General features: G+C 54.1%; 4 protein-coding genes across 4 annotated transcripts; 2 read left to right on the top strand and 2 right to left on the bottom strand.

Annotated features, from left to right (window-relative positions):
• Positions 1–250: 250 nt before the first annotated feature.
• Positions 251–4,242, bottom strand: J4E85_001426 (uncharacterized protein; the record flags this gene model as incomplete). Its single annotated transcript, XM_051465712.1, has 5 exons — positions 251–1,141; positions 1,367–1,578; positions 1,641–1,714; positions 1,779–1,977; positions 2,391–4,242. 5 exons carry the CDS (start codon positions 4,240–4,242, stop codon positions 251–253), a joined length of 3,228 nt encoding a protein of 1,075 aa, XP_051330269.1.
• Positions 4,243–4,769: 527 nt separating this feature from the next.
• Positions 4,770–6,667, bottom strand: J4E85_001425 (uncharacterized protein; the record flags this gene model as incomplete). Its single annotated transcript, XM_051465711.1, has 5 exons — positions 4,770–4,941; positions 4,999–5,052; positions 5,117–5,489; positions 5,596–6,218; positions 6,282–6,667. 5 exons carry the CDS (start codon positions 6,665–6,667, stop codon positions 4,770–4,772), a joined length of 1,608 nt encoding a protein of 535 aa, XP_051330268.1.
• Positions 6,668–8,298: 1,631 nt separating this feature from the next.
• Positions 8,299–9,092, top strand: J4E85_001424 (uncharacterized protein; the record flags this gene model as incomplete). Its single annotated transcript, XM_051465710.1, has 2 exons — positions 8,299–8,868; positions 8,925–9,092. 2 exons carry the CDS (start codon positions 8,299–8,301, stop codon positions 9,090–9,092), a joined length of 738 nt encoding a protein of 245 aa, XP_051330267.1.
• A 1,684-nt stretch (positions 9,093–10,776) lies between these two features.
• On the top strand, positions 10,777–12,068 carry J4E85_001423 (uncharacterized protein; the record flags this gene model as incomplete). Its single annotated transcript, XM_051465709.1, has 3 exons — positions 10,777–11,614; positions 11,667–11,835; positions 11,885–12,068. 3 exons carry the CDS (start codon positions 10,777–10,779, stop codon positions 12,066–12,068), a joined length of 1,191 nt encoding a protein of 396 aa, XP_051330266.1.
• Positions 12,069–12,801: the final 733 nt, after the last annotated feature.

The following is a 12,801-nucleotide window of genomic DNA, read 5'->3' as shown; positions in this document are numbered from 1 at the left end:
CCTGGATGATTCGAGTGCTGATGACATACATCGATTTATCTACATTGGCGGACGTCTGGCGTATTCTTGTGGGATTGGTAGAAAGGTGTAGAAGTATTGTACATGTAATGTTGTAAACAACACCGCCATATGACGACGAATGATATCCCCTCAACAGCTCCATCCAGCTCCATCCAGCTGCTTCTCCGTCTTCTTCTTCAATTCAACAAACCCAGGTAGAACCAATGTAACTTACCCCTTCCTCCAAAACCTACTCAACGTCCAACCCCGGCCTCATCGTCTTCCTCACAAACGCCCTCCTAATCGCAAGACTAACCTGCGTCCACCCCACCACTTCATTATGCCCTCCATACCTCACAACCTCCAACTCCACCATCCTATCTCCCTTGTCGTCCTCGACCTTCTTATACGCAAAAGCACCCCTCTTGACCCTATTCGCCCCTTGAATCGTTCTCCTCTCCTCCTCCGCCACAACCCCTTCTTCCGTCAACATTTGCGTAGCCAGTGGCTGGAACAACGCTTCAGATTCCCAGTACGTGATATCCTGGTCGTTTCGTGCGTGCAGGAGAGTAATGTGGAAACCGGACTTGTTGGCTGAGGCGGTGGAGATGAGGGCGCGTAGGCGGGTGAGGGTGGGCCAGTGGTCGACGATGCGAGTGGATAGATAGTTTGCTATCCTGGGGTAGCCTTGCAGTGGTTTTAGGATGGGGAGAACGCCGCCGATTTTGTAGGTCTTGAGGAGTTGGGGGAGCGAGGTGAAGGGGGCTACTAGGACGATGCCGGCGAAACCTTCAAAGTTACGGGATGGTTTGAATGTTACAGATGGGGATGTAATGGCCAATGGGAGGTGCTCGGAGGTGGAATTGGTGAAGTAGAGCGCGCTGGCGGCTGTTACGGCGGTGCCGAGGCTCTGGCCCAGGAGAACGGTGCGTGTGCTTGAATGAGAGAGGTCCGAGGTGATGTATGAAATCAGGCTTAAGGCGTCGGCTATTAGACCGCTTTCAGTGGGGATATGCGGGGAGTGTGTGAGCGTGGAGAGACCGAAGCCCCGGTAGTCGCAGGTTACGAGGTGAGTTTTTGGGATGCCAGAGACGGAGCGGTAGGTTGAGGGGCGGTAACCTTGGGCTATGTGGCCAGCGTTCTGTTTGGGTGGATTAGAATGAGTGATAGATAAGCTGGAAATATTAAAAGGGGTTAACGGTGGATGAAGTGACGGAAGAATGAGAGAGAAACCATGTAAAACTAAGAAAGAAGAGTCGATATAGTCTGAGATGAGAGTTTGAGATGTGATAAGACCAAAGACTCTGGAAAGAAAGGGACAGCATGCCAAACCAAAAGTCAAGAATCGAAAGAAAGCACAACCTACACCATGAAAGTTGACCACAACCCTACTTTCCGGGTCGCTGCTCAACAGCTTCTCTCCTATCGTTCCCTTCAACTCCTCTGCAACTTCCCCCGAAACAGCAGCAGTAAAAAGCTCATGTTCATTCTCCAGATAAACATCTAGAGGAAGTACATGCCAGCAAAAGAGCTTCTCTTGATCCGCTGTAGTAAGCCAAAAGGGTTGTACTTGCCCCTCTACACATGGGTACTTAGTACAGCGATAGAACAAATCGAGGAAGAGTTACAGATGCACTTACTCGCAAAGCCGAATTCTTCGGGATTCGTCACGTTGTGGTAGAACCCCGTGTGAAATTTATGGGCATAGAGAGCGCTGAGAAGACATTAGAATCGACTCCAAACGTCATCTCATCTGTCATGATGAGAGCAAAACGTACTGCCTTTGTACCGTGGGATTGACCAATAGGCCCACAAACGCGGCCCAGACAATGCCTAGAATGGCAAATGTCCAGTACGCTTTTGTAAAGATGGCTTTGAGGTTGGGCATGATTTCAGTCACAGGACGTGGTCTTGCGCTGCCTAGATACTTTATACTGTCGGGAATGTCGACGCAGAGAAAGTACTGCGACCGTAGCACTGGACTCAGGTAAAGCAAAAAGGATTATGGTGACGTTGCGGAAATGGAACGCGCGAGGGCACAGATGCATGGAGATAGGCAACTGCGGGTGATCTAACCGGGATAAGCAGGCCGCAGCGAAGATCTTGGCATCGGAGTTGAGCGATGGCAGCTCCAGATCTCATGTGTAACGAAGAGCATGCTTCAGACAATACCGCCTCACGTATCTCGCAACCGTATATCAATGACACGCGATACCGGAGCAGAATGTGTGTAGTTTGACGCTAAGAAATGGGTATCATTTGTACTCATACACACCGCAAGACTATTCCAAGATTTCCACAATATCGGCACACGATCAGACGATCTCATACAAGACTCTTCTTAGGCCGTCCAGCTTTCTTCTTTTCTGCCATACTACTGGCAGACCCACCCATCCCTCCCATGGCGACGTCCTGAGTCGGCGTTGCAACCGCAGGCGTCACGTCGCCGCTCCTAATCCTCTTCTCTGGCAACTCATCGCCGTCTTTGGGCAGTCTGAAGGCTAGATATGTCTCCTCTGCCCTTTTGCACTTATCAAACACCTCGTTCATGTATTTCTCCACGACATGCGGTGGTCGTATCGAGCGCGGCAAGGCGCTTGCGATTTCGTCGCCTTCATCGTGCTCGATTAGTAGAAGGACAGTAACTGGCTGGTAGAATTCAATGTTGTCTATCTCATTCATCTCGTCGAAATCTTCGATTCGCTGGGGCGGTTTAGGCGGCACGAAGGTTGCCGAGGGGGCTGATGCGGCAGGTTGTGTGGACGCAAAAGCAGGGTTTGTGGGGCTGGGTGTTGGTATGATGGCGTTCGGTGGGGGTGCGTCAGGCATAGCATTAGTCGCAGTACCGAGAGTCGGAATCGGCGTCGGCATTAAGTTTTGAGCAGAGGCAGACGGAGGTTTGACGACTGGATCCGGCCTTGGCTTCATCTTGGTGATGAGAAAGGACAGCTTTGCGCCTGTGCCATTGGGAAGCCATTCCATGAAACTATACGAAGGGAAGTAAAACTTGTCTTCGCTGCCATGGACAAAACTGAAGACCAACGGGCGATATGTCGTCCTCGGGGGTGGGTTGTAGGTCGATAGCTGCGGCGGCGGGTGGTATTGCGGCGGTTTGCTGAAGTTGTTCGGATAGGGTGGATATGGCTGTTGTGTAGGCGAGGGTTGCTGCGTCTGTCCCTGTGGCGGGACCGGACTGTACGGCTTGGGCGTGCTGGGCTGCAGAGGCTGCTGGACTGGCTGGACTGGGCGGGGAAGCGGAGGAGGAGCTGTGTGTTTCGGTGCTGGAGGCGGCGGCGGCGGCGTAGGTTTGGGGGGTTGCGTTGGCGGAGTTGGTTTGGGCGCTTTTTCCTCCTTCTGCCTGGCCAGAATCGCCGTCAATTCGTTGATGTGTGTCTGGAAGAACTCGAGCTGCTCCTTGCTTGCCGAGCCAGCGGCGACTATCTTCATGACAGCCTTCAGCTCGGGATCTGTTCCTGCTCTCGCGGCGAGCATGTGTATGACGGGATCGGGGGCGGGGGCTGCGGGGGCCTGAGGCGGAGGCGCGGCCTGGACAGGTTTGGGGGGCTGGGGTGGGCGTGGCTGGGGCTTCTGCTGTATGGGCTGGCCACCCTGGTATTTGGTGTGTTGGTTGGGCTGGCTGTGGTTTGGCCAGGGAGCATAGGGCGATGGCGCGGGAGGCTTTTTCTGTGCTGGTCTGCCCACCTCGCGCGGGCCGTAGAGGCGGATAGGCAGCGTGTGCGGCTCTATGACGAGCTTCACGCTCACCCGGTCGGCACCGACCTGGGGGAAGTTCTTGAGCAGCTCCTTCTGTCTCGCCGTCTTGGCCTTGTCCTCGTCGGTGCGGTCGGCCAGCTTCTTGGGCTGGTTGAAGTGGGCATGGAAGGTGCGGAAGTTGGCGCCAGACAGCCAGACAGCCTTGGAGCGCTCGAAGGACGTCTCGAGGACGCGGCTCTGCTGGATCGTCTGCCATTCGCTCGATGGAAGGTGGAGGGGCTGTGGCTCGCGCAGTGTGGGCAGCGGCGCGCCGTCGACCAGCTGGAGGGGCAGCGTCTGTCGCGGGGGCAGCGGCGCGCCCTCAGCAACGGGCGTCGAGGGCGGCGCGTCTTTGACGGCGAGGCTGGTCCGCTTGCGCTTCAGGGCGGCTTTGGCGGCTTTGGCGGGCTTGTCGTTGGGCGTGTCGGGGGCAGCCGGGGCGGCGTCTTCGCGGGCGCGCGCCCTCGTCGACCGTCGGGGCTCAGACATGTCGTGTGCGGGTCGGGGTCGGGGTCGTGGCCATGGCCATGGTGTCGTGCACAAGGCTGTTGCTGTTGCTGCTGAGTTGCCCTGACGCGCTCCCGTGCAGCGGCGCGCTAGCCTCCGGCACTCCAGGGCTGCCTCACGCTCGCTGACGGCATGCGCTGCTACTTCGGCCTTGGCTGCAGGCTGCGAGATAAGCCCGAGCCTCTGTCCACAGCCCGGGTCGATATCCTTGCCTTCATGCAGCCTGACTCCGCTGACTCCGCTGCCTCCGCTCGCCTCACGCTTCAGTCCAGAGCCATGTCATGTTGCAAGAAAGCAGACGAGCACGGGAGTTGGTGGTGGAATCAATCAAATTGTGCCTTCTACTATCTAGTCGCACTAACCAAAAGAGAAAAGGAATGTGCCCTCAAACTGGAGAATGGTCCTGCTTCGCGTTTTCCCCTTTCTTTCAATCTGTTCTTCAATCGAGTGCTTCCCGCTCAACGCAGTCCAACCCAACATGCTGCAGTAGCGACGCGAAAGCTCGCGCATTAAGCCTTCGCAGCATCCTTCCAGCGGGGCTTCAGCACAACTCTCCACTTGCCATCATGGAACTGCATCGTGATGAATTGCCGGAGTTGGATCTGCTGGTATCCAGCCTCCTCGAGAGCAAAGCGAGAAAGAAGATTGGCCGAGACTGTGCGCATCTCTGCGTATGCGAAGCTGGCCATGCATGTTAGTGCGCTGCTGCAGCAGAAGATGAGGGGGAAGGTAACATACTTTTGTCCGATACAATTGTGTCGGCCGTTGGAGAATGGAAAGTAAGCATCCAGACTACAATCTCACGTTAGAAAATGTCCACATCGAATCTCTCGTCTCATCACCAAGGGCGACTTACTCAGGTTCGGGTGCGTCCTCTCTTTCCTCACCTTCCAGCCACCGCTCCGGCCAGAACCTCTCCGCCTGAGGCCAGTACCTCTCATCACGATGGAGCGCTCTGTAGCTGGCCGACACAATCGTGTAAGGCGGAATCTCGTTGCCGTTGATGTTGTGGCCTTGGTCTGTGGTACGGCGACCCAGTTCCGAGGCAATGGGGTTCATACGCAGGTTCTCCTTCAGACAGGCTTCGAGGTAGCGATATTGTGGGTCTGTGCGCACCGTCTTTGAGTCTAGGATGGGGTCATTGGGGCCAAGGACGGGAAGAGAAGCGAGTAGCTTTTCGAGAGCGGCGGGGGTTCGTGCGAGTTCCACAAACAGGCATGCCATGGTTCCTAAGGCGCCTCGTTAGCTACTATGATGCGCGGTGGAGAGGGAAACTTGAAGGCCGCAACCTAGAAGCTAAGGAGTGGCAATGGGGCATGGACGAATCTAACGTACCAGACGTGGTTTCCGATCCAGCGAGAAGGAGCTCAGACATCTGATCGATGATGTCCTGGTTCGACATACGCTCTCCCGTGTCTGGTCGCGCGCCCTCGTCCAACATGTGCTGGAGGACATCGATGCGTTTCCTGTTCTCGTGTCCTCCCTGAGCTGCCGCGCGTTCGTCGACGAGTTCGCAAATCGCAGACGTCATCTCCTTGGGCCAATCAACCTCCCACTCATATCCCATGCGCCTGAGGAATCTCTTCACAAAGACCAACCCATACCTCTTCGCCTGACCATTGAAGATGGCGTCGGGAATCTTGCTCCAGCGCTTGTCCCTGCCGGACAACAGCTTGCTGGGATCGAAGATCTTGTCGATCTGCCCGAAGCCCTTACCAAATGACGACTCGCCCATGATGTCTAGCGCAAGACAGTGCAAGTCACGCATAAGGTCAGTCTCGAAGTCGCCGTTGGGGTTGGACTTGGCATCTTGAGCGATAGCCTTGTTGACTTCAGTGTAGTAGTTGCTGAGCAAGATCGATGTGCACGCTTTGAAGAACGTGTCTAGCTTGTCGACAGAAGAGACAGTGAAAGCTGGGCTGAGGAACTTCTTGAGGTTGCGGTGGGGAACGGGGCGGCTGTGGGTTTTCGGCGTCAGCTACCGTCGTTTTCGCAAGGAAATACGGGAGACTGATACTTACATCTCTCCAAAGAGACCGGGACTTTTTCTGTCTCTCGAGATCTCAGCATACATGGTAACCTTGGGTAGATCAATCGTGAGAAGAATCTGCTTCATAGCTCCCTTATCAGATATCCAGAGCTGTCTTGGTCCCAAACGGATGACATCGCCGTACTGCTTGTGCATCTTCTCGACATATTCGTGGATCGTGCCACGAGCGAAGAGCCATCGCAGATGCAGGGCCGTATAGGGCGCATACCACGGTCCGGGGAAGCGCTCAAGGCCAGTCTTTTTCGTAACAGATCGAAGGTAAGAAAAGCTGATCACTATGGCCAAGAGACTTGCGACTATATTGCGCGGGTGCATCTCGATGGTGGAGAACTGCTCTGCAGAAGGGAGAGAGTCCATGGTCGGCATGAGATGCCATGGAAAAGTTGGAGTAGAGACGTTCATTGTGAGCGATCAAGGTAGATACGATGAAGAGGTATGAGATGAAGCGTTGGATTAACGGCTCCTAACGTGGAAGTGGCGTCTTATAGTCAGGTCGTTTGATCAATCGCTATAATACTCTCCCGAAGTCACTCCCCCTGCGATCCCGCCAATTTCACGCACGTTGGGGATCGCCGTGGTTAGAACCTGGAGACCCTCAAAGCTAGGTTGATACAGAGTCCCCAGACGATTGCCATACACTAGTTGCTAGATCGCAGGCTGATCAGTGGAGGGTAAACTAGACCCCCACAAGTCTGGTACCGAAAACCGACCGGCAGTAGGGTAAATGACTCAGTGAATATACCGACTCTTTCAACGAGACTACAGACAAGTTTTAACCCGGAAGCATCATGGGCACAAGTTTCGTCGGCAATGCGACTAGACTTGAGGCTGTTGAATACAACGGATCTCAGCCTCAGTGACGTAGCGTAGTGTCGATTAACTTCAAGGACTGTTCGCCCTATGCACGTAACGTCAGTGCATGTGTTTCTAGCTTCATTCTCTGTTTGACTTCGCCCACGTTCCTCGTCATATCCAGGTAGATACTTCGGCAGTCGGCCGACGCTAGCTAGACGGCCGGTCAGAGTAAGCTGACTGGTTTTCCGTGGCTATTGGGTGCTCAGGACTTGGCTTTTTGCGTCGTCTTATCTCAATCGGCACTTGTTGCACCAAACAAGTAGTTGCCGTAATACGGTAACATCCACTGACATGTGACAAACCCCACGAGGATGGTGTTGACTTTGGGCACCGGGCCTGGGTTCAGGTCATTGGGGATCGCCCCCAGGTCGGTGAGAGCTTGGTGTGTGCTGACAACACGGTCTATGTGCGCGTGGTGTCGTACTCTAATTACATCCGGTCTATCCTCTTTGCATCGTAGCCCACAGACCACGAGTCACCTCTGATTATCGCAATACTAACGACACGAACGATGCCAAAAACTATCTTCGCATAAGGAACACCAGACAATCAAGGCGACTGGGATGTAGGAAGCCTGCTTGCAGTGATCTTGGTATTCGGCCCGCACCGCTGCAGCTATCATGAGGTATCATGTTGAATGAGGCCGATGAATGCCATATGCGTTATTCGGAGATATGGGTGTCTGAGATGAAGGACTTTGCCCTAGCTGCATGACTCTAAATTCTTCCATGCTACAGTTGTGTAGTGCAGTCACCAAGGGTGTTGAGTTTGTATTCAGCCGCGTCAGCAGCTAGATGTGTTATCATGCCGATGGAGCGGGCCGTATCGGGAGAATAGCGAAACTTTGTTAAGACAAAGTTCCAACGGCGGGAATGCAGTACCGATGCAAAGCAAAGTTCCGGAGAGAACTCCGCTGCCTCCATTGGAGTGCGAGGCCCCGGGCAAGATGATGTCTTTCGCCCACGCAGAGCAGGTATGTCGAGGTGCATAGTATTGACCCAGCCGTTGTCTGAATACCCTCTTAGTAATCATCACTTCAAAAGTAGGCAGGTTTCCCAGGCAATCCTCGGACCGCCAATATATCATCATCGCCGATATCTCGTACTTGTATCACGTTGTCGTATCTTCCAATCATGGCTCGGGAAAGGATTCTGCTTGCCGGCGTCACAGGATACATTGGGGGCAGTGTGCTCCACCAACTGCTTCGCAGCAAACATGCAGCGATCAAAGACGCTGATATTACGTGTCTCGTTCGAGGCCAAGAAAGAGTTGCACAGCTCCACGCTGCGTTTGGTGACAAGGTCAAGGTTATCGGCTTCGAAGGTCTGGACGATACTGACCGCCTTGTCGAGATAGCAAGTCAGTACGACGTCATCTTCAACATGACGCTCGGTTATCATCTCGCCAGTGCTGCGGCCTTTATCGAGGGTCTTTCGTTGCGCCAGAAGTCCACTGGCAAAGATGCTTGGATGGTCCACACTTCAGGTGTCTCGAACCTTGCGGACCAGCCACTCTCGGGTGTTCACGTTGAATCAAAACCCGATCTGGAATTCGACGACTCGAGGGACAACATCTATGCGTATGAGAAGTCGCGCAACACAGTAAAAAAGTACATTCAACGCACAACGGAGCTTGGCATGATAGATGCTGGACTCGAGTCAGGCGTGAAGACTGTCGTTCTCATGTCTCCATTGATCTACGGGGTGAGCGACGCCTCCCCGCAAACTGCGGCCCCGCACGATATTGACACCTCGTCTAGGTTGGAACGGGCTTGTGGAATAAGCGTAGTCTGCAAGTTCCTCGATTGGCCCGAGCGGCGATCTCTGAAGGGGAAGCCATCGTTATCGGTGACGGCAAGGGCGTGTGGGACAACGGTACTATTACCGCCGAATCTCTGTCACAAACGCACGCTGATCTCTTGCTCTAGTTCATATCGAGGACCTGGCAGAGCTCTACGAGCTGGTACTCGTGGAGATCTTGTCAAAGGGAGGCGCTTCTCTGCCCAAGGGGAAACAAGGCGTTGTTTTCAGCGCACATGGGCGTCACACGTGGATCGAGGTGTCGCAGGCGGTTGCAAATGCAGCATTCGACGCCGGCGTAGTCAAGAGTAACACGGTAAAGTCTGTTTGTCTCGCCGATGGAGCCAAACTCTTGACTGGTGGTGTTGAGCAAGTTGCTGAGCTGGGGTTCGCAAGCACATGCAGGACTCGCAGTGAAATCGCTAAGAGACTGGGTTGGTGCCCCAGAGCAGGACTCGAGACGTGGGAGCGAGGCTTCGTGGAAGAGGTTAGTGCGCTATCGAAGCTGTGAAGCGGAAGCTGTCAAGCGGCTCGATGAGTGCGGAGGCTAGTCGGTGCGAATACGGCTATACGGACCCATGTTGTACATAAGCTAGCCAAGATAACACATGACGTGCTTCGAGACGAGAGACACAAAACGATGGTGATGTTGGCGATGCCTGTTGACTGCAGGACAGCGTCATCCCAAACGTGCATCGGGTCAAAGGGAGATATCGGGCACGCTTGGCGAGAAGACCAAAGTGTCCGGTGTAGATGATGCTACCCAGGTGAGGTGGCCCGTGCGTGTCGGAATACCCCATACGACATTCTCGTGCGTTCTCGCGCCGGCCGATTAGGTTTGCAGCAACGGCATGCAGAGAATCGAGGTACAGCATCCCGAGGTCACTGAGCATGGCCGCCGAAAGTTAAAGTATGGTTAAATGGACGACGAAGAGGCGAAGAGCCGAGGGCGCGTGGAGGCGCACAGGCGGTAGAGATTACCGAGGCGCCAAGTCGTTTCGGAGCTAGTTCCAGGGTCCAGCAAATGTGCCTGAACCCTTTTTTTCCTGCGACCACGACATCGGGACCCCACAGTGGTAGCATTAGTCTGCTTGCTACCCAGACAAAGACTCCTCCCTCCTGCTTTCTATGGCTAGGATGCGTCTGTTGAGCATACGGGCCCTCGCGCCGTGAGATAAGCGTGGCAACGGACGCCATGGCGTGTAAAAAGCCGTTTTGAGCCGCCGTGTTGCGCAAACTCAATCCCAAACAGTTTCTCCGGTACTTATCAATGGTATATACATGGTTTGCATAGCTAGGCTAGAACCTGCGATATGAAAACCGCCGAAACTGAGCAAACACTCCTGGTTCCATGTGGGTCGCTGACGCGAATGAGATCTGCAGTCTTGTTCACGTTGGGTACGAGATTGGCAGCCATGTGTAGACCGTTCCAACGGCCGCCCAGCCCTGTCGAGTAAAGGAGCAATTACGCGGACGCCGTTTGGTTGCTCTTGATCTTTCACACCGACTTTTGCGCGTAAACGGGCCTTGCGTGCCGCTCCAGCATTCCATCCCTCGATTTTATCGTCGGGCCGCTCTAGACTAAAGCTTTGTCTCCAAAGCTAAGTCCAGGACTTACCTAGGTACTTTCCGCAACACTGTACTCCACATAGGGGTCCAATGTGATCCACTGAGCGTCTTCGTCTTGCCTTGTTGAGAACGCACCAAGGGCCCTTTAGGACTGTGCAGCTTTGTCGTCTGAGTAGATAATCGTGCCCTCTCCCTTCCTCTTCCTTTCTCCGTCTCTCTCACATTCTTCCTCCACCACCCACCATGAGTGCAACCACAACCCAGACGCTCACCTCGCCGGACATGGCACCGGTTGGAGATGCCTCTGTGCCCGGAATCAAGGCTCTTCGAGAAGCCATCCCAGAAAAATGCTTCGAACGCTCTCTTCTGAGATCCCTTTCGTACGTTGCACGAGACCTCGTGGCGGTCAGCGCCTTGTTCTACTCTGCCGTCTGCTTGACACGTCTTGAGTCGTCTTGGGCCATTCCGCTCTGGGTCCTCTACAGTTTTGTCCAAGGTCTGTTCTTCACAGGGCTTTGGATTTTGGCCCACGAATGTGGCCACGACTCCTTCTCAAGCCATCTCCAAGTCAATGCGGCAGTTGGTTGGGTCCTTCACAGCATTCTTCTTGTCCCATTCTTCTCGTGGAAGTTCAGCCATTCCCGTCATCACCGTTACGCAAACCACATGGACAAGGACACCGTCTTCGTGCCCAACCGCAAGCCAACTTCCGAGTCAAAGGCCGAACCGAGCTTCTTGACACGCCTCGTGGACCACGACGCGGCGGATACACCCATCGTCAGTCTCTTCACTCTGGCGATTCACCAGCTCTTCGGATGGCCAGCCTACATCCTGATCAACGCAGGAGCTGGCGCACAAAGCCTTACCAGAGGCCGTCGATCCACCGTGCCGACCTACAAGCAAAGCCATCTCGATCCCACTTCGCCCGTCTTCACTCGTCAAGAGCAGCCATACGTCCTTCTATCCAACGCAGGCATCGTGGCCGTCTTTGCAGTCCTCTATCAAGTCGCTCAGACCCTAGGCTACCGAAACACTTTCTTCTTGTACGGTCTTCCTTACCTCTGGATGAACCATTGGATCGGTAAGCATCTTTTTGGCCCAACCGTGTAAACAGCATTCACTAACCATGCAAGTCGCTATCACTTATCTCCACCACACGCACCCAGAAGCGCCTCATTACGAAGATGGGGCCTGGACTTACCAGAAGGGCGCCATGTCCACTGTGGATCGCGAATTCGGCTTTATTGGACGCCACATCTTTCACGGCATCATTGAATACCATGTCGTGCATCACATCTTCCCGTAAGTAGATTCGCTTTAACTAGTGTTGGATCTGAAACTGACAGCCCAGGCGCATTCCCTTCTATCACTGCGAAGAGGCTACGTTTGCCATTGCGCCGTTGCTTGGGGACAAGTACATTGCGCAAAAGAAGACATCTTTCCTCGCGGACCTATGGGAAGCCTTCACTACTGCCAAGTACGTGGAAGCTCGCCCCTCGAGCGAGCCAGGAGTAGTGCATTGGGCCAAGGCCTGAAAACTTCACACCGCTGTCCCGCATTTCTGAGGAAATTTGCGCCGCTAGCCGCATTCGGCCAGGTCTGGCGGACACACTCCACGGGGGGTAGATATCCCGAATCGAAGAGCGGTACACTTAGATACTTCACACAAATCAAAGGGTCTGCAGTAAGGGTCGCTTATAACATGGGCTTGATGGCTGGGATGAAATCGATGATGGCCCCGGAGTTCGTCTCAATCATGCCGATCGCCACGGCACGAAATAGGGGTTGGTCCCTCTTTGCCACCATGCCACAATCGGTAAGCGACGGTAAAATGCCCTTGGATTTGTGCGGTCACAAAAGTTGCTATCAAGTTTATAATGGCACGGTCATTTCAATAGCTGACATGAGTATCTGGATCATGACATCATAAGCTCAGAAGCCAGCTTCACATAGCTTTCATAATCTTACTATTCGTGCTCTATCGCTCTGTACACCTCTTTATCGTTTCTGTTATCTAGAGCAGCTAAGTTCCTGCACAACGCGTCACTGCCTTAAACAGGTTCCAAAGCTGAGCAATGCAACCTTCCCCCATGGCACCTGGGCACTATCGACCATTCCTCAAGCCGCGAACTTATCGAGCTGTATCGACGAAAGCTCGTTCTGTGGCTTCGACCAAACAGCTAACAGCTTCACCAGCGACATAGGGTTTCCGACGATAGTCTGCCAGTGCAAAGAAGGACTCGCACAACATTCTGTCCGACCGATAGC

The sequence above is a fragment of the Alternaria conjuncta genome, assembly GCF_024043145.1.
Source record: "Alternaria conjuncta strain BMP 0040 chromosome Unknown scaffold_2, whole genome shotgun sequence".
NCBI lineage: Eukaryota > Fungi > Ascomycota > Dothideomycetes > Pleosporales > Pleosporaceae > Alternaria > Alternaria conjuncta.
Note: the sequence above shows the minus strand (reverse complement) of the source record. Positions and strands in the feature narration are given on the sequence as shown.